At 35.8% G+C, this 25,465-nt stretch overlaps 1 protein-coding gene and 1 long non-coding RNA gene across 2 annotated transcripts; both read left to right on the forward strand.

Annotated features, from left to right (window-relative positions):
- The first annotated feature begins 14,748 nt into the window (after positions 1-14,748).
- Positions 14,749-17,572, forward strand: LOC112197891 (mogroside IE synthase). Its single transcript, XM_040519033.1, has 2 exons — positions 14,749-15,538; positions 16,734-17,572. The coding sequence occupies exons 1-2, from the start codon at positions 14,852-14,854 to the stop codon at positions 17,460-17,462; spliced, it is 1,416 nt and encodes a 471-aa protein (XP_040374967.1). The 5' UTR covers positions 14,749-14,851; the 3' UTR covers positions 17,463-17,572.
- A 3,223-nt stretch (positions 17,573-20,795) lies between these two features.
- LOC121052589 lies at positions 20,796-24,309 on the forward strand. The gene is made up of 4 exons (XR_005809552.1): positions 20,796-21,053; positions 21,181-21,205; positions 21,276-21,326; positions 24,092-24,309. It is a non-coding gene; the product is annotated as an uncharacterized LOC121052589 (long non-coding RNA).
- Positions 24,310-25,465: the final 1,156 nt, after the last annotated feature.

A 25,465-nucleotide genomic window follows, 5' to 3' on the forward strand; every position in this document is an offset into this window, starting at 1 on the left:
ATCAGCAGACGAAATTTAATACTTGATTTGACTCGGAATCAATTGATTAAATTTGATTGATCCGCTTTAATATCAATTGATTTAGCCGGAACAAATTCATTTATTGCCGTCAAGCCTTTCATGTGTCGCCAAGTGTCGTTCTCTGAGTCTGCGTGATTTTGCTTACTCATAAGTCACGTGCACATTTTGTAGGACCCACATGCCGACTATGTTTGTTTGGTCATAATTTCAAGTGTTGACTTAATTATTTAATGAATTTTATTTTCATTAAATTTTTGGTGTCTACAACTCTCAAAATACTTGATAAAAGAATTCACTCTTACGATACTTCTACAAAATATTCCTTTACAAACGTTACTCAACTAGACTAGCCTACTTGTATAGGCCTACACTAGACAATTACTCTAACTTCAAGTTCTTCATCATGATTCTTGCCTTCACATCTTCATGGTCACCATCAATGACTCAATCCCTTTTTTCTTCAACTTGCTTCATTGTTTCTTTGACATGCATCACCATCATTCTTGTACTTTTCTTCACACAACAAGAATGTTACTGAAATATTCTTCACACGATACCAACACATTGATTTGCTTGGCTTTAGTGACACTTTTCTAGTCACTTCAGGTCTTGGGAGCTTTTCCTTCCTCACTACTTAGAGAACTTTCTTATCTCCTTTCCATGTAAGATCATTTCATACCTCACCAATAGTTTAAGGCTTTCATGCCTCTTATAGCTTCCATGAACTCTGATTTGTCTTCGTCTTCATCGACTTTGGCCACCATGGAGTGTTTTCTTTGGGACTTTCTCCCAATATTGTGCCTTTAGGAACTCTTGCCAACTTCTTTGAACCATTGTACCTTTAGGGAGGTTTGTCAACTTGACATCATTGTGTCATCTTGGGACTTCTACCACTTCCAGGGAGCATTTTCCTTTTGGCACCTTTGTGCCTCTTTTTCGTGGAACCATTTTCACCGTGCTTCTTTCACGGATTTATACCCTTCATTCTTTCTTTCAGGGACATTAACCCTACATTTCTTCAGGGACTTTAACCACTTCATCTTCTTTACCTTCTTTTAGGGACTTTTACCCTTTCACCGAGGACCACATTATCATCTCTTTCTTCTTCTCCATCTACTTTTTTATTTGGATTAATTTTAGTTTATCCCCCTGAGGTTTGGGGGTGATGACACCCCCTCTACTTTCAATTTTGAATTTTTACGCCCTAAACTTTCCAATTTCAATCACCCGTGTCCAATTTCTACTATTCTGTCCAAATTGGACGTTAAGTTTGACTTTTGATGGCTAAAATGGCCATTTCAACATTAAAAAATTAATTTTTTTTTCTTTCTGTTTTTTAGTTTTTTTTCTTTTTTCTTTTTTCTGTTTCTTCTTTTTTTTATTATTATTTTTTTTAATCTTCAACCTATACACCACAAGTTATAATAGGTTTATAAAACAAAAAAATTACTCTAGGTGGTTGAAAGCCGCTCGCTGGTCTACGAAATTTGTGATATATCTCTGATAAAGTGAAGAATTTTAGGATATATCTCCAATAAAGTGAAGAAATATATGTAAAAAATAATTTTACACTTTATCTGTAAATAAATATATGTATATCCCCAATAAAGTGAAGAAATATCTGTGTAAAATCATTTTTGGTCTACAATATTTGTGATATACCTCTAATAAATTGAAGAATGTTATGATATATCCCCAATAAAGTGAAGAAATATCTGTAAAAAATGATTTTACACTTTATTTGTAAATATCTGTATATCCCCAATAAAGTGAAGAAATATCTGTGTAAAATTATTTTTTAGAGATATTTATTTACAGATAAAGTGTAAAATTATTTTTTACAGATATTTCTTCACTTTATTGGGGATATATCCTAAATTCTTCACTTTATCGGAGATATGTCATAAATATCGTAGACCAGCGAGCGACTTTCAACCACCTAGAGTATTTTTTTATTTTTATAAATCTATTATAACTTGTGGTGTATAGGTTGAAGACAAAATAAAAAAACGAAGAAACAGAAAAAAGAAAGGAAAAAAAAACTAAAATACATAACAAATATATATAATTTAAAAAAAAATTTATCTTGAAATTATCATTTTAGCCCTCAAAAGTCAAACTTAACGTCCAATTTGGACAGAATAGTAGAAATTGGACACGGCTGATTGAAATTGGAAAATTTAGGGGGTAAAAATTCAAAATTGAAAGTAGAGGGGGTGAAATGATGACACTCCCAAACCTTTGGGGGGGGGGGGTAAACTAAAATTAATCCTTTTTATTTTCTCCCTCATTTTCTTCTTTCTTCTCCATATTTTTTACTCCATTCTATTTTTCTTTCTTTGCTCATCTCGCTCTCCCTTTTTTTCTTCTATTCCTCCCTTTCTTCTTTTCTCCCTCATTCTAACTCCCTTTCTTTTCTTCTTCGCAATCTTCTCTTTTTCAATTTTTCTTCCTTCCTTTGCTCATCTCAATCAATTTCTTTCTCTTTGCAATCTTCTCTTCTTCTTCAATTACTTATATCACCTGACGATCGATTAACTTCGAGAAAATTTTCTCCACAATCTTGCAACAACATGAGAAAGTCTTGGAACGGCTGACCTTTCTAACTCTTCAATCTCTTCGCAACCTTTGAATTTCATGGTTGATCTTCATTGAGAATTTTGATTCTCAATTCTTTCAATAGTTTTGGAGAAAATATTTTACTCCAACTATCCCACTGAGACACCACCACGACTTTCTCATCGCTCACGATCAAAACCTAAGCGAGCACACTTGACGCCATAATACTCATACACAAACAATTTTTCACCACATCCAAGAGATCGAACATTGGGTTCTAATACCACTCTGTTGGATAACAGCAGAAACGTAAAATAAGAAAAACTAATTTTGAGTAGGGAGATATGATGCAAGAATGACACACAATATGAGAGATGCACAGTCCAAAGATAAGTACAGAGCTCCTAAAGACATGTATGGAGGAGACTCTCAAAATACTTGATAAAGGAATTCACTCTTACGATACTTCTACAAAATATTCCTTTACACACGTTAGTGAACTAGACTAGCATACTTATATAGGCCTACACTAGACAATGCCATAACTATGTCAATTACAATGGATATAAGTATTAGACCGTTACAATAACCTTAAACCTTCCTAACTCCCACAACCTATGAAGTCACTAACTCTCACCATTATTCTCATCATAATTCTCACCATTATTTTCACCATAACTCTCAACTTAATTCTAAATTAATGTTATTTCCAACATTCTCCCTTAATTTAGAATTACTCTAACTTCAAGTTCTTCACATGATTCTTGCCTTCACATCTTCATGGTCACCATCAATGACTCAATCCCTTCTTTCTTCAACTTGCTTCATTGTTTCTTTGACATGCATCGCCATCGTTCTTGTACTTTTCTTCACACAACAAGAATGTTACTGAAATATTCTTCACACAATACCAACACCTTGATTTGCTTGGCTTTAGTGACACTTTTCTAGTCACTTCAGGTCTTGGGAGCTTTTCCTTCCTCACTACTTAAAGAACTTTCTTCTCTCCTTTCCATGTGAGATCATTTCGTACCTCACCAATAGTTTAAGGCTTTCATACCTCTTAGAGCTTCCATGAACTCTGATTTGTCTTTGTCTTCATCGACTTTGGCCACCATGGAGTGCTTTTCTTTGGGACTTTCACCCAATATTATGCCTTTAGGAACTCTTGTCAACTTCTTTGAACCATTGTACCTTTAGTGACAGGACCCGACCCCGAATTTCACCCTGAAATCCGAAGTGGCCCTGCGGGGTCCACCATAGAAGAAATTCTTCCAAAAATTTGGCAGAACTTCCCCTAAAATGGACTACCCAAAACCTGTAGAAATGAAATTTACACTTCTAAACAATTCACCCTTATTCTCCTGGAGCCACCTTACTCCCCAAATCACAACATTCCCCAATTCACAAAAACACACAACGCAACTTATTCAACATTAATCCCACAGGTAATCAGAGCAATTCTAATAAAAAGGGGGGTAAACAAGGAAAAACTAATTCAAAGGAAAACGCGGAAGCCATGCTGTTGACTATGCCTCAATTCCATGTATGCCCGACCTAAACTAATTTCGCCTGCAAACTGGGCATTTGAAACTGAAGGGCCCAAGGGAAAAGTATTGAAAAACACGTTAGTGTGAGTGGACAAAAATAAATAATTAAGATGATTTAAATGAAGCAAACTTAAATACTTTTCCCACTTATTTGAATATATAAAACTTCGATGCATGCAACGTTTATAAACCTTTATTTCTTAAAATCAGGAGACTGGAAACTGGAAACTGTAAATCAAACCCGCTGAGTATCGTATCATCGGACTAGACCCCGCTAGCCCAGAAATAATATAAAAGTAGGGGAAGAAGATAGTCATACGAATGAGCCTCCCAGGCTCGGGTGATACCCTCCCAAGCTAAAGTACTCCCATATACACCCGTTATATACCCACACGCCACTAAGTGTAGCGATTAGGATACTGGGCTTCAGCATTACTGTCACAAAGACAGTAAGCAGCGCCACAAAGGTGGATGGGCTTCGGTGATCCCATCACCTCGCCACAAAGGCAGACATATCGATGCTAGCATGATAAATAATCACCCAAAGTATGGCAAAAGAAATCCCGAAAACCAAGTAAATCCATAAATACATAAGGCTTCCCCATCTCTTGCAAATGAATTTCCAACGACGTGTCCCACACGCCAAGATAATCTCAAGTTCAAAATAAATAGGAGAGAAATAATAATAAAACATAATCTCCAAATATCGAAATAAAACCAATTCCAAAATCATCATCAAGGCATTCTCAATGCCAAAACTGAAAGTCGATAAATAAATAAGAAAATAACTTCATCAAAATCCCATTTCAAAAATCTTTCCAAAAATCTCAAATCAATGAATACAAATATACTTAATTCCGGAAATCACTTCGGAAAATTACTTCAATGAAATTTAACATAAATCACAAATTCAAAATCGAGCATAACAACTTCAATTCGAAAATCCAATTGACATAGTAATAAAATATTTAAATCCATTTAATATGCTCGATAAATTAAAAAAATAATTTAAGTCACTAATTCATTTCCCAAATCAAATCAAGACAAATCAACAATAATTTCCCAAAAGCAAAATATAATAACATGGAATTAAATAAATAAATAATTAATTCGGGAAAAACATTTGCATGCATCCTTATTTAAAAGCAAAGGTCCACTCACAGTACTATACGGGCGACCACACATACGAGTTTCCTTCGTCGAGCAGTAACTCGGTATAGTGCCCTGTACACAAATATATTCCGTGAATAACAATTCAGTAATTAAATACGATTCCCAAAATCAATCCTCTTAGTCCAACATCTCTATTTTCTTCTCCGATTTAACCCAAACTTTACCACCAACACCATTTCATTAATTTACAAGTTCTAGGGCAGATTCGAGAGAAATCCGACGGTCGGATTCTCATAAATCGAGAACCGAAATTTCAAATTTCCAAGAATTTATAATCGATTCAAAACTTTCCTAATCATCACCAAACTTCATATATAGGCTCTACATCATTTATAAGATTTAATAGGCTAAAAATCGAAGCCAAAAATCTAACTTACGCACCTCCACGCGCCACCCACAGTGGCGGCACGTGGGGCCCACTCGCCACCGGCCACCACCACTGATGGCCACCAAATTTTGGCAGCAACAACTACTCAACACGCCCAACACTTTTCTCAACTATAACAAGTTCCAATTTTACCTTGAAGAGCTCCAATTCGGGCGGTGAAAAATTTCCAGAAAATTCAAAACCCTAGAATTTAGGTTTTTCTTCGATTCTTCCTCTTCACTGTGAATTGGAGCTAGTAGCTTGAGGGAAAGTGATCACTGGCTCGAGGCGCTTCTATTCGACCTGGCGTGGTGGCCGGAGATGGCCGGAATCGGAAGTAATCGCTGGAAACTTCGATCTGCTACAGTAATCATCTCAGCTCGATATCTCACTTTTCCGGCCAAATCATGACGACCCACGACCGCAGGCGTGTAGGGGGGAAGGAGATGAGTCTACTGCCGCCGGGGTTCGCCGTTTGGTGGCCGGAAGGCGGCAAAATGAAGGGGAGAAGGAGAGAGGCCGACGCGGGAGAAAGAGGGAGAGGAAGAGAGAGAAAGTCGGGCTAGGTTTCCAGAAATGGAAATCTACCACAGTAACTTTCTATATATATAGAAAGTTATCGTGAACAGTAGCTTCCACATTTTAGGCCATAACTTTCGCATACGAACTCTGATTTTTATGTACCACATATGCACGCTCTCGTTTTAACGTCCTCTACAACTTTCATGAAGGAAATTTTCTCAAATTTTGACTCAAACAAAAAGTCAACTTTTGGGCCACTAAAAGTATCAAAACAGAGTAAAAAGTGGAAGTAGTTGTCGTTTACCATCCAAATGCCAAGTAAACCGGTAAATTTAGGTTCAGGACGTAAAATTTAGGGAGCTTTGTCAACTTGACATCATTGTGTCATCTTGGGACTTCTACCACTTCCAGGGAGCAATTTCCTCTTGGCACCTTTGTGCCTCTTCTTCGTGGCACCATTTTCACCATGCTTCTTTCACGGATTTATACCCTTCATTCTTTCTTTCAGGGACATTAATGATAAGAGCACAATGTGCGACAATATTAATGAGTATATGCCCCATTTACACATATGCCACTAACCCAATACTAACACCCCAAAACGAAAACCCCAAAATAAATAAGCATCAAGATAGCTTGACCCATTCTAGAGACCCAGCAACCCGGAAGAAGACCCGATTGAAATTTCAGTTTCCGACAACCAAATGATGGCGGGCCACCGTCAACGAGCCTAGCCTCGGCTGCGACCTCTGCAGAATTGTGCTTCAATTCCAGCTTTGCATTACCAAAGGAGGTAATCCAAATTTGAAATTGAAGCTTCTTTGGTTTTTTGTATTATGAGATTGTGTGGTTTTTTATTTGAATTTTGGGGGTGTAGATTTCACGATGGACGGGAAGTGGTGCTCCATAGTGTTGTGGGTGGTGACGAATCAGAGCTCAATGAAGGTGGATTGGGAGAGCTTGAAGGAGCAACTTCTCTCCATGTGTCTGTCTTTGTGTTTCTATAAGGTTTATCTCAATATTCAGTCCAGTGATCTCTCGCCGTTGCTAGTTTACCTTTTGAAGTTTTGGTGCTTTGACTAGAGAGGCTCACTGTATGGTGAGGATAGTTAGCGTTTTTGTTTTGTTAGGGTTTTGTTTCATTGGTTTTTGAGTAATGAAGAAAGGTGTTGATTTTTGTGTAGATGTTACTAAAGTGTTGTGTGACCTTGAGATGCTTATTCAAAGAGTAAAAGTGATGCCAACCCCAGATGGGAGGGTTTTGGACCTGTTCTTCATCACGAATTGCTTGTAAGTGTTTGTATACAAGGATTGATCCTTCAGAAATTGGTGTTTTGGTGTTACTGTTTATTATCATTTGATTCATTTTGTTGTTCTCTGTGTATGAATTTGCATAATTAGGAACTCATGCCATTTGTACAAGTATAATTTGTGGTTGGGTAGTTTTTAGGATTGTTAGTAAGTCTTAATACATTGAATTTAGATGCTGGATCATGTTGGAGCTAGTTACTAAATTATTCCCATTAGCATGATACAATGAATTAGGTTGGCAAATAAGCAGAAGAGTTGTCTAATCATGTTTTACTTTCAATCAGCCCCTTATCGCTTTCTTGGAAATTCCTGATTATGCATGTTTCTTAGTGTATAGTTGATCTGGATTGACATTTGTTTTGTTCACATGTTAAATTTTGGGACAAATTATGTCAACTAGAATTGAATTCTTAGTCAGGATTTATTGCCCCGACTTTCATTTCAGTGACTGATAAAAGACTAGTTTTTGAAATTAAGCAATCATGATGCAATGAAATAGTATCGTTCCTAACTATTGGTTATACATCATAACAGTTTCTAACACCCTGGTAACATATAATTTCAGAGATTTGCTACAAACGAAAAAGAGGAGAGATGACATATGTGAGCATCTGATGGCTGCCCTAGGCAATTACGAGTATAGTAGCAGAACACGAGTACGAGGGCAATAGTAGGATTAGGCGATGACAAGTGCAGTAGTAGGATTGGATGAGTATGAGTGCAGTAGCAGGATTAGGCGATGACGAGTGCAGTAGCAGAACACGAGTACAAGTGCAGTAGCAAAACTAGACGAGTACAAGTGCAGTAGCAGAACTGGACGAGTATGAGTGTAGCGAGTGCAATAGCAGGATTAGGCGATAACGAGTGTCGTAGCAGAACACGAGAATAAGTGCAGTAGCAAAACTGGACGATTATGAGTGCAGCGAGTGCAATAGCAGGATTAAACTAGTGCAGTAGCAGGATTAGGCAATGACGAGTGCAGTAGCATAACATCAGTACAAGTGCAATAACAAGCAGCAGGATTTGAATGAAAAAGAGTTTGAGTTAAGAAAATAATTAAAATTTAGTTATCCATGCATGAAGGTTAGAATTGTAAATGTGTTATTAACACATGACAACAAAGTAACATAAAGAGATTATTCTCAGGAAAAAAAAAAGTAATATAAAGGGATTAGAAGTCAAAAGAAGTAGTTAAGGGTAACAAAGTAAATTAACTCATGACATGTGGCAAATGGAGAACATATTGTCCTTATTTGTAAGATTTAATCATTTTATAAAGGGATCAAAAGTTAAAAGAAGTAGTTAAGGGTAAAAAATTTAATTAACTCATGACATGTGACAAGTGGAGAGCAAATTATCCTTATTTATTTAGTTTTTATATGTTTAATCAATTTTTAAAGGATGTATTTATTAAATAATTTTTTATTAATAACTTATATGTAATTTATTAATATTTCTATGACAGTGCACTCTAATAATGCCTCCCAGAGTCCCATCTATAAACCTCTTCCTAGTCTCACCTACCCTCGTTGGACGGTCAAGATCAGTCATATGAGTTGAATCTAGTGGTCTAGCTTACAAAATGGGAATAATCTAGAAGGTACCACCAAATTAGACATAAAGAGTGGATGATCTGGGATTTAAAAATCCAATTAATTTTCCTCATCGTCCACTTATTTTAAATGAACTCATGAAGACTTTATTGCAATGCATTGAATACGAAAAACAATTTCCTATTGATCGATTTGTAAAGAAAGAAAAAAAAAAAAAAGCCAGCAGAAGATGAGTTGGACGTGTGGGCTTTATGGGTATTTTATGGGCAATTTGTGACAGTGTGTTTCGGTGAGAATTAAATACAATTTATCCCCTCAATTATGTCATACCAATTTAAAAAAATTTCGTCGTCAAGTCTTAACCGCTGGAACTACATGATTAAGATGCTCTATTTAAACTACATGATTAAAATACAAATTATTCCTTTTAGCAGAATACTACATATATTATTCGTAATCAAAATTTTAGAATATTGGACGGTTCCATTGAAAATAGTATTTGCAAAAATTTTTAGTCAGTTGGATTATGATATAGACCGATAGCACTAATTTAAAACGCATACAAAAGAAGTCTCTTTCTGATCCTCTAGTATCTCCACCCCCATCTTATTAGCCAGTGCCCCTATAATTGAAGCTACTGCGTCTAATCTGGTGGTGGCAAAAAAAAATGAGCATGTCGATCGAAGAATCCAATTTCATTTTTTCTAAGTAAAATGGGTGATAGATAAGAATGGTAAGACATCTAATTTACGGCACTCTTTGTTTCATAATTGATTATTATAGAATGAGGAGTCGAATATGCCCAATACTATTAGGAGTGAAACCTCCACAAGTAGATTCTTTCTTCATCCTATACTTCTCTTCTATTTTCTGACTCTTGTTCTTCAACACAACCTCACTCAACCTTTCACCACTGCAGAAATTGGTTCGCTGAAGCCACCGATTCGCACATTGGAATTTGAATTTTTTTTTCTTGTTTCGAGTGAGTCACCCACAAGCTATTCGTTTTGTTCAGGGCGTAATTGTCCATTGGAAGTCGATAACGTCCTAGCTCCAATACCAGGACAATACGAGCTCGAGAGTTCTGGATGACTTTATTCTTCTTCCTTGGGAGGAACTTATAGTGATACATGATATGCAAAATAAAGAATCCTGACTAATTACACTAGCACAAGTCAACTATGAGAAGAATTACATAGGGCATGCATGATCAACGTCACGTTGTCCAAACCATGGTTACTTTCCTTATTCAAAAAAGAAAAAACCATGGTTACTTTCTTGTAGCCTTTTATTTCTTCTTGTTGCATGGTTTGCTGCCATTGCAGCTCTACCTCTCTTTGGTTTGCTATTGCAGCTGTAGCTCATTGGTTTCTACAAAATTTTCACTCACGTTACCCACGAAAAAAAAAAAAAAAATTTGACGTTGGCCTCTGTTATACAATCATCTGAAGTCCACAACTGCTCCACTTACTATTGAAAGTGTTAATAAACCAGAAAACAAAACAGATGCCATGGAAGATAGGCCGGCCAACTAAACTATAAATATATTTTCAATGCGTTTTCCATGGTGATGGTGCAGAGGGTAATAACTCCAACACACCTAAGTATATCATTGCACGCTTGCATACCTAACCACAAAATCCCAATGAGTCCTTGTTTTTGCCTATGAGGCGTATAAGGCCGGTAAATCTATTTACACACAATTAACCACACCTTAATCACTGGCCAATACCTTTCCAAAATAAGAAAAACAATTTACATGTGGAAACTACATCATCCTCAAATACTCAAGTTAGTATTATAAAACTTTCGCCATTGCCTTGACCAACGCCCCTTATCTCGCCTAAACAATAGGAGAGCTTTTATAATTGGTTATAGGAAGTGACGGATCCAAGATTGGAAGATGAGAGGTGGTTTAAATTCTATTTACTCTTCCTTTTTTCTTTCCCTCAACTTTTTTCATGATAGAAATTTTCTTAACAAAATTCTTAACAAACCACTGTACCAAAATATAGAAAACCAAGGTAGAGCTCGTACATCAAGCTATTTGACAAAATAACTCTAAAAGCTACCTAAACTAACAAGCCTTTTCAACGAATACTCAAATTTCAGCATGCACCTTTCAACAAATATACTACTTAGCCATCTGGGGAAAAAGAAGACCTCTCCAATTTGGAATTAAATCATCTTCTGTCATTTGAAATCAATACCCTGCATAAACATAGAGAAATTTGATATCGACAAAGAAATTAAATGAAACCCAAAAGGATAAGAGTTGGAGGTTATTACATACGTTCGCAGGTTAATTTGCGTTTGGGCGCTTTTATTCATACCTCCAAAATTAGCATTTGGACCTCCTTACTTATTATACCTCCAACTTACTTTTTCAAATATACAATATGCTAACTACACCTCCCATAATTTTCCTAAAATACACTTAACCCATAAAATCTTACCAAAGCTAGCCAAATCTTACCAAAATGCACTTAACCCATGAAGTGATGAAGACTTGGTTGCAACTTGCAAGGTGTCAAGGTAGCTGAATGCAATTGATCTTCGGATAAAATTATTTAATTGATCTTCAGTCTTCAATCTTCTTCTGATGGTTCAGAATAGGGTTGATCAAAGCTATTATTCAAGATCAAAAGTTATGGTCAAGGAATGCTCTCTGGAGGTATGCAATCTTATTGGGATCCTTGGTCTTTTAACCGCTCTCGCTCTCCCACTTCAGCCTCAATTTACAGGTTCATTAGAGTCCTGGGTATTAAAAACTGAGAACTTGACTTTATTGCACAGCAAAGACACAATTGGGTTTCCTGAGGTCACCAAATTGCTTTCTCCAGATTCCCATATTCCACTATCAGAATTTACCTAGATTGATATATATTATCCAAGAAAGCAATAGGGGAAGGACATAAAGAAGTAACATGATATGCATTTAACATGTTTTTTTTTCTTTCTTTTATTGGAAGTTGGCCCTCCTTTAGAACACTTAAATAAGAGAGTTTCTATTGGGATCTCCAAATCTGCTCACTTGACCTCACTCTATTTTGAATTATTAAATGAATATATAACTTACTATAAAATGACTATTAAGGACAATAATTCTATCAAAAAAATATTACATTTATTTTATGTAGACTTTCCGATTCAATAATATTAGATTGTATTCCTTATTATTTTCCTTATCTATTTTCATTTTCCAATTTCACTACATACTCATTAAAGCATTCATATATATATATATATATATATAATAAGAATTAAATATATAAAAATGTATTAAGATCATGTGATATAAAAATGTATAATATATATGTTGAACGCATATTGGTGAGGGAAAACAAAATAATTCCTCTTATGATTTATGACCTAAATCTAAGTCAATCCATTATATTTGCAAAAAAATAAAAAAAAAATAAAAAAATTTAAATAATTAATCATGTGGTACAAAAAATACATAAAATAAATAAATGATTTTTTTTTTGAGAATAAAAACAAATGATTTCTTCATTTTTTTAATATTTTGCACAGCTAAAATAGAAAATTTTAAAAAAAAAAAAACATAATAGTTCATGGAATTTTCTTATTGATTAGACATTAATTTTTGAAACTCAAGTTTGGTTAAGAAAAGTATATTTAGTTAAGATTTATAGAGTGATTAAATCATTGAAATGACTAAATTTTTTATTTTAAAGATAATAATTTGTTTGCAAATTATATGAGTGAGGTTATTTGAAGAAGTTTAGTGAGGTTTAGTGAGCAAATTTAGTATTTGAAAATTTGATAAGAGGTGTAACAAGCATAGAGGTCAAGTGGGTAAATTTGGAGGTTCCAATAGAAAAACTCTTTAAATAATTGTCCTATTTAAGTATTGTTCTACTGCAAACTAAATATGCTTTGTGTTCTACTGCAAACTAAATGCTTTGATCGATGATTGAGAAGAAATATTTGTAATTGAAATATATTGTGTGAACACTACATTCAACCTATGTTGCACAGAGCCTTTTGGAATTTGTACCAATATGACAATATGATTAAATATATAGATAACTGAAGGCTACAAAATAATGTAGTTGTGTTGGTAGAATTTCTTCAAACTTTTGATGGAAATTAAAGCACACTGATGAACATTAACAATGAGAAAAAATGATAGCCATCGATTCAATAACCTGAGAGCTTTACAGAATACGTTGGGTTGTTTGTCAAAGAAGTAGAGGAATTTTTTTTTTTTTTACCTTTAGTAGGGTCTTTATTGGTCATTTCACATCATTAGTAATGTGAATGGAGGTCCAAATGCTAATTTTGGAGATATGAATAAAAATACTATTTGCATTTAGTTAAAAATTAAAACAAAAATTCTTCTGGGGTGATATTACTATAGTAACCTTATACATATCAATTTTTTTACCAGAATTTTTAGTTGCATAGCGTTTGGTTATGGGTATACGTACAATTTAACTGTTTGTCACAAGGATACAGGTTAAGTATGACCTGATACAAACATGTACAATATAAAATATACAATCATTGTTAATTTTCAATAGCAATCATTTTATAATATTTCTGGTGCAACTCAAAAGATTTCAAGTTCGTGTTCCTCCGTTAAATTAAACTACTTAACAAATTGTGGGCCGACAACTATATAGAGTAGTCCCTAAGAACTGAGTTGATGCGCATGACGTTCATTATTGGTTTGGATACCTTTAGCAATATTATTGGTACCACTTGACAGATATGGATGGTGTCAATCTGTAATCTTAATCGGTAGATAAGGGACCTGCTTAAAACCACACATCTGGAAATACCCAGAGATTTCTTTTAATTACTTCTGTCTTTGACATTTATGACATTGTAGTGTGTGTAGTGTTGTATCTCTTTCATCTTCATCACATAGAACTCATTCCCACAACAGACATAAACCTTGTAGAAAGTGACGATGACCTGGCACAAAATATAAACAAACCGACTTTCGAGCGAGAGAACGTACAAGAAAACGTTTCTTTCCTAATTCTAGAAGAAAAGTCACATCATCAATAAATAGTTAGATTTGTTGGACCGCATAATCAACCATGATCTTGTGTATAAATTTAAAGAAACGAAAATGTGTTTTCAAGTTTAACGAATCATTTCTAATTTCTGAAATATAATTGGATAGCCACAACTCGTCGCCTTACTAAATTTTTTTTCAAGTGATATATGATTAAGGGAGAATTCCACAAATGGTCACTCAACTATGACTCATTCGGCACTTTGGTCACTGAAGTTTCAAATATATCACTTTGATCACTCAACTATTACACTGTCAATCACTTAAGTCACACAAAGAGTACTTTTTATAATTTTTTTTAATGAAAAAAATTAACAAAGTGACTTAAGTGATTGACAGTGTAATAGTTGAGTGACCAAAGTGATATATTTGAAACTTCAGTGACCAAAGTGTCGAATGAGTCATAGTTAAATGACCATTTGTGAAATTTTCCCTATGATGAATGATTTCTTGAATCCACTAGTTGTGCTAGCTCGGCAAAAAGAAATAATGGAAGATTCGACTCATGAATATATTAGTGTTCTAGATGTATAATTGCCTTGCGTGCAATGAGAATATGTGATCGTGATAGCTATCAACCGGTTCACAAACTGTTGTCCAACTACATCTACCAGTCAACCTGATTTCTAATAAATATTCTAGAGCTCTCTTCATTCAATCATAACACATGCAGTTTCTTCTTGTCATTGCATTCTTACTGTGAGGAAAAACAGATAGAGTTAGCTAGCTAGATAGGCATTGCACAATGAAGCTGGATTTGGAAGAACAAATGGGTGCTGGTGCTGCTCAGAGCCACATCCTAGTGTTTCCTTTTCCGGTTCAAGGTCACATGAACCCGATGGTTCAATTCGCCAAGCGGCTAGTCTCTAAAGGCCAAAGGGTCACTATAGTCACCACCTTCTCTGCTAGCAAATCCGTACAAACACTCAATCCCACCTCGTTCGGGTCCAACCTCAAAATGGAGTTCATCTCAGATGGCTCCAAACAAGTTAAGGATTCCGAAACTATTGAGGAGTCTATTGAGCGTTTCCGAATCTCAATCACCAAGTCCTTAACCAACCTCATGATGAAGATCAGGAACAGCAGCGATGCGTCGCAATACCCTCTCAAGTTCGTGGTGTACCACTCGGGCATGCCGTGGGTTTTAGATGTGGCACGGCGACAAGGCATAGATGGAGCTCCATTTTTCACAACTTCAGGTGCAGTTGCAACTATCTTTCACCATGTCCATGAAGGAACACTACAGCTACCCTTAGAAGGTCCTAGGGCAATAATGCCGTCTATGCCACCATTAGAGCTCAACGATCTACCGACGTTTCTCTCCGATGTCGAGTCATACCCAGCTTTCCTTAAGCTTGCCATGAATCAATACTCCAATTTGAAGCAAGTAAACTGCATCTTCTATAGCAGTTTTGATAAGTTGGAAAAAGAGGTGCGCCCAGCATTTTTATATGTGTGTCTATATGGATCACTCTATTCATGCATGGATCATAGGAAATTTAGTTCACAATTAGCGACCAATTACTAAATTATCAGCCATTAATTAACCTCCTACTGGGCTTCAGGTACATATTCCATAAAAAGAAAATAAAAATGAGTAGACTTGTATTTATGTTGTAGAGAGGGAGGTACAAATATATCACCCATAATATATTTCTATGATAATTCTCTTTCATGAATAGTTATGGAGATAGAGATACTCGACCAGAAAATATGCATGTATTTTTGTCATAGAGATAGAAATAGAGATATATACCCGCAATGTATTTCTATAGGTAGAGGCTGTGGAGATAAGTACGTGTCCCACGTCAGTCCTTCAGGTTTGAGTTTGTAGGTCTGCCTTGGCACGGAGGTGTAGGATACCCCATCCTCCCTCCAAACTTTTTTGTAACAAAAATAAAAGAAATAATATATATATATATATATATATATATATCCTATCCAGAGCGGAGCTCCGCTTTGAAATTAAAGTGTGAAGTTAGAGTTTTGAGTCACTTTTCAGTCGCATATCCACATCTCGATCGTTCAGTTTTTAGGTATTAGTGTACAGATCATCTCTGCAAATTTTCAGCCAAATTGATGATCGTTAAGGTATCTAACTCGCTTAAACTAATGGACGGATTGAATCTGTCAACCTGAACCGTACTAGCTTTAAGGCAGTTATCAATGCCTTAACGATCATCATTTTCGCTGAAAATTTATAGAGATAATCTATACACTAGTACCTAAAAACTGAACGGTCGAGATATGGATGTGAGACCGAAAAGTGATCCAAAACTCAAATTTCACACATTAATTTCAAAGCGGAGCTCTGCTCTGGATAAAATCTGTGTGTGTGTATATATATATATATATATGTATGTAGCTATTCTCCACGAATAATTCTAGAGGTAGAGATAGTCGATCAGATATGTTGGATAAAATTAAAAAATATTCATTTTTATAATGTTATTTATATTTTGATTTTTAGTAGACTTGTTCTTTTTGTTATTTTCTTTATTATTTTTTATTTTTTATATGCAAAAGATTCAAATCTCCTAGGTAGACACAAAGCTATTGTCTTTTAATTACTTTTTGCATCTTTTATATGCTGTTAGTGCTTAAATAGTATTGTTTAATTTCATTAGGTACTAAAATGGATGGAGAGCCAAGACTGGCCGGTCAAGATGATAGGACCGACAATTCCATCAGTTTTCTTGGACAAGCGGTTGGAGGATGACAAAGACTATGGTCTTAGCCTTTTCAAGCCAAATGTGGAGACTTGCATGCAATGGCTGGACTCCAAGAAACCTGGCTCAGTCGTCTATGCATCATTTGGAAGCTTGGCCAACCTAAGCATAGAGCAAACTGCGGAACTCGCATGGGGTCTTAAGAATAGCAGTTTCAACTTCCTGTGGGTAGTCCGAGAAACGGAAAAGGATAAACTCCCTAAGAATTTTGTAGAGGAGATATCAGGGAAGGGTCTGGTAGTGAGTTGGTGCCCACAGCTACAAGTCTTGGCTCACAAGGCAGTGGGATGTTTCCTCACTCACTGTGGATGGAATTCGACTCTCGAAGCGTTGAGCTTGGGAGTACCGATGGTGGTATTGCCACACTGGGCTGATCAACCGACGAATGCAAAGTTTGTGGAGGATGTGTGGAAAGTCGGAGTTAGGGTGAATGTGAATAAGAAATCTGGTCTTGCAACAAAAGAAGAAATAGCTGTGCGTATTAAGGAGGTCATGAACAAGGAAAAGGGGATGAAGTTTAAAAAGGCTTCGTTGATTTGGAAGGAATTGGCTAAAGAGGCTGTGGATGAAGGGGGAAGCTCTGATAAGAACATCGAAGAATTTGTGGCAAAAGTTCTATTGATCTGAATATTTTTTTTTTTGGCTACAAATTGATCTGAATATTGTAGCTTTAGCACACTGTATGTGATAATAAAAGCTATTTTATCCTACAGAAGTAATTATTAGTATTATTATTATTATTATTAGTTTTTATTTATTTTTTCTTTTTGAAAGAACATATAGCTAGAACGGACATGCAAGTTTCAAGTATCTTTGAAACTCGATGATATATGTGTCACATAAGCGCCATACAGAAGGGAACAATATGTGTCAAAATGTGGTGAAAATTAACGTGCCAACTGGGAAAACTACTTCTCAACTTTTAGTGTTTATATTCTTACACTTGTCATATTTAAAAAGAATATGACTAATCTCAACTTTTAGTTTTTATATTCTTACACTTGTCATATTTAAAAAGGATATGACTAATCTCAACTTTTAGTTTTTATATTCTTACACTTGTCATATTTAAAAAGGATATGACTAATTTTCTATAACCTTAGGGAGCATCTCCTTCATAGACCGCAGCAAGTTGGCCTCTTCACTCTGTCTTTCGTCGACCCATGCCAGAATCTCCTAATCCAGAGATCTGAGTTCTTTTCTATGGATTTGTCTATGGAACAGTCAAATAGATATGCAAGTATGCAGATGGATAAAGTAGTCACATGGCACATGGGACAAATATACAGAGGTTAACTGAATCTACCAGTTTCTTACTGTAACTAGAGTTTATTTAGATAATATCCTATGAAAATAATTAAAATGTTCTAAAAAAAGAATTAGCTTTCAACATGCCACAATTTCTCGAATGAAGGATAAGGACATCAAAACTTTATGGAAGGAATGTAAGTTTCCCTATGGCACTACTGTGAAACCCATCAAAACTGCTGGGGGTCTGGCATTATGGTGGGATAACACTGTTATAGTTCAAATTCTCTCTAAATCCAAATTTCTAATAGATACGGTGGTCAAGTTCAACTGTGATGATTCTTTTGTTTGTTCACGTGGTTCTATGGACCACCAGACAAGAAAACTAGACCTGGCTTTTGGAATAGCTGTGCTAACTTAGATGGTTCTTTTGATCTCTTATGGCTTTGTGCCGGTGATTTTAATGAATTCTTATGGCCTCATGAAAAGGAGGGTGGCAACCCTTGGAATCCAAGTGGGAGGTGTTTTCTTCGTGAGTTTATGGAAGCTAACGACCTCATTGAGCTTCAATCAAAGGGTCAGAAGCTTACATGGTGTAATAATTGCCATGATGGTGGTCTTATTAAGATCAAGTTGGACAGAGGAGTGTTGAACACAAGATGGTTGGCGCGGTGGCCTGATTCGTGTGTTTTTAACCACCCTCATATGGGGTATGATCATTGTCCTCTTTTTTTATTTATTCTGATCCTCCAAGGGTTCGTGGGCCTAAACTTTGTAAGTTTGAACCAATGTGGGCTGATGATCCGGAGTGTAGAGATGTTGTGGAGGCTTCTTGGACCAACAACTTTCCAATTGTTGGTGCTGCCCAATGGGTCACAAGAAGTCAGAGATGTAGTCATGATTTATCTAAGTGGAGCAAGACCAAATTCTCTAATAATCGCATGACCATTAATAGCAGAACAGAGGAGCTCCAAGTCGTACAGGAGTCTACAACTGCTGAAGCTAGTAACAAGGAGTCATTTTTAATTGGAGAAATTCATTCTTTATAGAAAAAAGAGGAGAAATACTGGACACAACGATCCAGAGTTAAGTGGCTTAAAGCTGGGGACTCAAATACCAAATTCTTTCATTTGACAACCATCCAAAGACAGCAGCGGAACAAAGTGCTTAAGCTTAAATCTGCCAGTGATATTTGGCTGGACCGTGAGGGCACCGTTCAGTCTGAAGTGGAGAATTATTTCAAGGACATCTTCAAGAGCTCTTGTGAAAGAGATTGGGATGAGGCTTTACGGGTAGTGGCACAGGTTATTAGCCCTGAGATGAACTCTTCTCTCACCAAAGATTTCACTGTTGAAGAAGTTAGAGAGGTTGCATTCCATATGGGGGCTGACAAGTCTCCGGGCTCGGATGGTTTTCATGGGATATTCTTTCAGAAATTTTGGAACATCATCAATGAGACTATGAGAGCTACAGCAACATAATTTCATGAAACTGCTCATATTGTTTCGGATCTGAACAAGACAAACATTGTTCTCATTCCAAAGATCCCTTGTCCTAAGAAGGTCGATCAATTCCAGCCTATTAGTCTTTGCAATTACTCATACAAGATTCTCTCTAAAATGCTTGCGAATCGATTGAAAGAGTTTCTGCCAAGTATCATATCTCCTCATCAGTGTGCTTTTGTTCTGGATCGTCAAATTCAAGATAACATTTTGGTTGCACATGAGGCTTTTCATTATTTGAAGTTGAGGAAATCTAGAGACGTTCAAGAGTTTGCTCTCAAGTTGGATATGAGCAAGGCTTACGATATATTGGAATGGGATTTTCTTGAGAAGGTTCTTATTTGTATGGGCTTTGCCAATGGTTTTGTTATGTTAATCATGGCATGTGTTTAATCTGTGTCCTTTGTTGTCACCCTAAATGGTAAGGTTGGGGAGTATTTCAAAACGTCAAGAGGTTTGAGACAAGGTGATCCAATTTCCCCCTATTTGTTCTTGTTCGTGTCAGATGTTCTCTCCTCACTTATCATAAGAGCTTGTGAATTCGGAACTCTACAAGGTATCAAGCTCAGTCAGCAAGGTCCGATTTTGTCACACCTTTTCTTTGCCGATGACTCTCTATTCTTCTTGAAGGCCACAATTGTAGGCCCCCGTACTTTTTATTGTTTATTTTAATTTGTCGTATAACATATGAAACTACGTATTCTTAAGGTACAAAAGTATTCGCGCTTAGGTTAAGACTTTGAGGCCATTTTAAATGATAAAGAATTTAGAGAAAATCCAATTTGGGTCTAGGAAACTATTTTTAAAGTATCGAGGCTTAGGACAAGCCAGAAAAATTTTCCCGAAAGGATTCGGTGAAGTATTGGAGAAATAAGAATGTTTAAACTTGTATTTTCAGAGTGGACTTTTCACAATTAAATTTAGGGGCAGGTATATTTAAGGGCTCATAACATCAAACCCTAGCCACCACACATCATTTTCTCACTTTCATCTCTCTCTCTCTCTCTCTCTCTCTCTCTCTCTCTCTCTCTCTCTCTCTCTCTCTCTCCAGCTATCCCTCTTTTTCGGTGAAGTATTGGAGAAATAAGAATGTTTAAACTTGTATTTTCAGAGTGGACTTTTCACAATTAAATTTAGGGGCAGGTATATTTAAGGGCTCATAACATCAAACCCTAGCCACCACACATCATTTTCTCACTTTCATCTCTCTCTCTCTCTCTCTCCAGCTATCCCTCTCTCTCATCCGACTCCTTCTCTCTCCGGACGTCGCCGCACCACCGCCGCCACGACGCCACAGTCGCCGGAACCCCAATCCTCACCAAAATTTCTAGATTTTCTCCTTTTCATTCCCTCTTCCTATTTCTCCAATCAAAATCATGAACTTTGGCCATTCAATCCTCCAAAAACCCTAGAACCCAAAGCCAATTTGGGGCTTTTTGTGATTTCTTCATTCGAGGTTCAAATCAAGGTAATCTTCCACCTAATCTAGCCTCTATTCATCCGATCTATACTTATTTCATCCGAAATTCGAGTTTTTGATTTTGATTTGTGATTTTGGTGCATGAACCCGATTTTCCCTTAAACCATGAGGCTAGGCTACGGGTTTGGTAAGGATTTGTGGTAAGGATCTATCCCATGCAACCTTGTTTTGGGTTTTTGGTTGTGATATTGATTTTGGACGGATTTGTAGGTGAAGAAGGCCAAGGAGGAGAAATAGGCCATGAGTTTTGAAGAAGAAAGGGTAAGGAATGGGTTTTGGACAAACCCTAGATTTTTTGGAATTTGTTTGGTTGATTTGATTTTTGTTGAATTATTTTGTTGGTGGAAAATTGTGAAAAATAGATATTTGAAGAGGGTTTAATTAGTAGGATTTTATTAGCCTAGTTTTCTAAGTGTTGGTAAATTGTGTTGAGGATTTTGGTGATTGTTGTTCTGAAATTTTGGCCAAAAGAAAAAGAAAAGGAAGAAAGAAAAGAAATGTCTTTATTTTGGAAGAAAAAAAAAATAAAGAAGATGAGTAAAAGCTGAATTAAATGAGTTTTACCGTGGTAAATTGTTAAGAAGGTAAAAAGGGTGAAGGTGAAGGTAAATTCGGTAAAAAGGAGGTAAAAAGGTAAAGGTGAAAGTGAGGAGATAAAAATCACGGTAAAAGTAAAAAGGTGAAAAATGAGGAGTAAATGGGTAAAAGTAGAAGTAAAACTTTATTTATAATTATTTACTTATTTTATTTTTAATAAATAAGAAATAATAATAAATAAAGGGGTACTTGGTCAAAAGTTAGAAGTCAAAAGTCAACTCCGAGAGTTGACCAAGGTTAACCGACCTTGTAAAACGAGAGGATCAACTCGACTTTGGTCGCTCGGATTAGCGATAGTTTAATGGAGCAACAATGACGTTTTCCTTTTTAAGAAATAAGTTAGTTTCCCAAATTGGTAAAAGTTGAAAGAAATAATAAATGACCTCATTGAAATAAAAGGATTTAGTATGCACGATTACTTAGAGTTGATCATGATGTTTACCTGGATAATTACTTACAAACTAAGGGGGATGTATTATATTTGGATTTGTGCAGATTTTTTTTAAATGACAGACTTTTTGAAAATTCCACAGAATCTTTAAAAAGTTGATAGATTGTTATGGATTTCTTAAAACCATTGATTTTAGCAACAGACTTTTATTGATTCATGAAAATCTATATACTTTATTATGAATGACTTCTACAGATTTCCTAGGATGTACAAAATATTTAAACAAAAAAAACAAAAAACAAAAACAAAAACAAAAAACAAAAAAATAAAATAAAACAAATGCAGCCCAAACACAAAACAAAATAATAACTTGTTGTCTCTTCAATGCTCCAGTATCTTCTAATAGAAATTGACTCAAATAAATGATTGTTAGTCTGTCTAGCGAGTTTGTTCTCATTCCTAATCTCCCAACAACATAAATATACAATATAGATCACTTGATGTTTATGATTAATTATTCTCATCAATTTTGTTTTCGCCGATTAACATATATTGTAGCAATATTGGTCAATGTCTTGATCTTTAATCATTCAATTGAAATTCAATTGTTCAACCTTTTTTTGAACGATAATATAAATTCAAATTAATGAAAATAATTAATTAATAAGATAAAATTTAGTATGGTTCAAGGTCTTAGGGTTAGACCACAATATTTGAGTTTTAGGGTTTCATAAATTATTTTTATTGCTATTAGGGTTTGAAGTATCACAATTGAAAAAACAAAAAACAAAACAAAACAAAAATCGCATTCAACAACTACAATGAACATGTTGGGTATCAAAAAAGGTTGATATCATAAAAGATTAGAGAAAAGACAAAAAATTAAGAAAGAGAGATGATGAAGGACAAACTTTTTCATGCGTAGAGAGAAGAACTTTGATAGACATTTTTTTCTTTTTTTGAAGAGGAAACTTTGATAGACTTTTTGAAATCTTTGGTCTGGAGGTTAGAAAATTATTGGAGTTTGGTATGTATAGTTAACACTACAAAGTCCATGATTATCGATGATTTTCTAATTCCATAAGTATGAATGCTATTTTGAATACCTCTGTACTTTTATTCATTTTTAAAAATCCTAATTGAATACCCCTAGATTTTGGTGGAATTCATGAAGTCTTTAAAAATCCTAATTGAATACCTCAAGACTTTCATGGATTGTTAAAAGTCTATATTGAATACACCCAGACTTTTAAATTCCATAGATTTCTTTAAAAGTTCCACTAATTCCATATACAATACACCCCCTAAGTAATGGTTCAGGAAACATGATCGTTAAGGAAGCTTAAGCGGAAAGCACCAGAGTGTGGAATACGCCGGCATTTCTAGGTAGGGTGAGCTGTCATTTCCTTGTTAGTGGTTTTTCGATATACGTGGAATGCTCTAGTATAATAGTATGTTGCCTGCAAGTACGTTTTTGGTTGTTCACTAGTCGATGCCTCGTGATACATGTGTTTTCATAATTGATAATTGCTGATTGCGAAAACCGAGGCTGGTCTTGCATGTTGAGATACTGTACCTATTGTGTGTTTGTACTTGTGACCTGAAAGTGAATAACCATAAACCTCCGGAAGGGGCTGTGCTCCTATATTTGTCGAGGAAAGGTGAGTACCGACAGTGAGCCAGTCGTAGGATACTCATGGCCATGAAATGGACACTTTCACTACTTGTAGTCACAAGGACTACAGAGTAGTTGGCCAGTTCTCGAAGGATGACGAACTGGGTCGGTCACCGATTTGTTTTAGATTAGTCGGCAGGTAAGTATCTCGGAGCTTCCAGTTGTATAAAGCATGCTGCATATGATTTCCTAAAAAAGAACAACGTTGTTTGTTTTTGTTTGCATTTGTTTGACTCGATTTTACAAATGTGTGCAATCTATATTCTAGTAGCTATGTTTTACCTATTAGTTTTCAAACCTAACTAAGGTTGGGTCTGCCCCTATTGGGCTAGCAAGGGCGAAATGCTCACCCCTACATTTCAGGTTACAACGAGGTCACTCCAGAAGATCTAGACTAGAAGTGGGTCGTTGGCTGAGTCCGTGTGTTGCTGTCCCTGTTGCTTGAAGTTCTTCCCTTTTGGTACTCTATTGATTTACTCGCTTTTCTTTCAATGTTGAACTCTGTGAGGTTCGCCTATCTGGGAGCGCGCCTCACCCTTTGTTTTATTGTTGTTGTTGAACTCTTCTGATTTCGGTTATGATGTAAGCCCTAAGGCGTCACAGTGCAGTTGCCCACTTTATTTTGAAGTATTTCGTGACTGGTTAATTTGAATATTGGGTTGTTGATCTAAAGTCCTTTCTTAAAAGTTTTCTTTGTCTCCTATTTTTCTAAAATTTGTATTTCAAAAAGGCCTTGCAGTATTAAGTTGGTAGGTCTACGGTTATGTCGACGACGTATCGAGCTCCTATTGACTTAATATTACGACGTTATGGTATACCCACTCGGGTCGCCACAACAACTGCTAATTGCATTGAGATGATGCGTATCATTGATGTGTATTGTGTTGCCTCAAGTTAGCTTGTTAATCATAATAAGTCTACTCTATATTGTACACCTAACATGCCTGATGCAGATGTTCTTGATCTTTCCGAGATTCTTGGTGTCCTTGCCACTATCAATCCTAGGAGATATCTTGGTCACCCTATCATTTGGGCAGATCGAAAATAGCTCCCCTCTCTGTTTTTTTTTTTTGAAGCTAAGTTGGCTGACAAGATCCAGAATTGGAAACTTTGCACTTTGTCATTTGCTGGGAGGGAAACTCTTATTAAATCTGTGGCTCAAGCTGTTCCCACCTTCCCCATGCATTGTTTTAAATTTGGGCTAAATACTGTTTACTCCCTGAATTTTCACGGAAAAAACAGTTCAGTCACTCGCTTTTTAATTTGACACGTTTACTCCTTATTCTTTCAATTTTACTCCCAATAGGTATATTCTGTCACTCTCTGTCCAAATCCTCCGTTATCTCCATATTTTTAAGGATAAAATTACTATAATACCCTTGACTTTCTCATTCTTTTATTTTTTTTAATTGTTTTTATTCTCTCTATTTTTTCTTCCGTTCGACATCAGTCCAGTTTTTATTTTACTATTGGGTGTAAAATTGAAAGAACAAGGAGTAAACGTGTCAAATTAAAAAGCAAGGGACTGAACTGTTTTTTCCGTGAAAGTTCAGGGAGTAAACAATATTTAGCCCTTTAAATTTCCAGTCACTCTTTGTAAGGAGCTTGATGCTATGATAGCTAATTTTTAGTGGGGTCAGAAGAAGGATGATCGAGAACAAAATCCATTAGAGAAGCTGGGATTTTCTTGGCCAGTCTAAAGAAAGTGGTGGCTTGGGCTTTAGAAATATCAGTGAG

Source organism: Rosa chinensis, chromosome 4 (assembly GCF_002994745.2).
Source record: "Rosa chinensis cultivar Old Blush chromosome 4, RchiOBHm-V2, whole genome shotgun sequence".
Taxonomy (NCBI): domain Eukaryota; kingdom Viridiplantae; phylum Streptophyta; class Magnoliopsida; order Rosales; family Rosaceae; genus Rosa; species Rosa chinensis.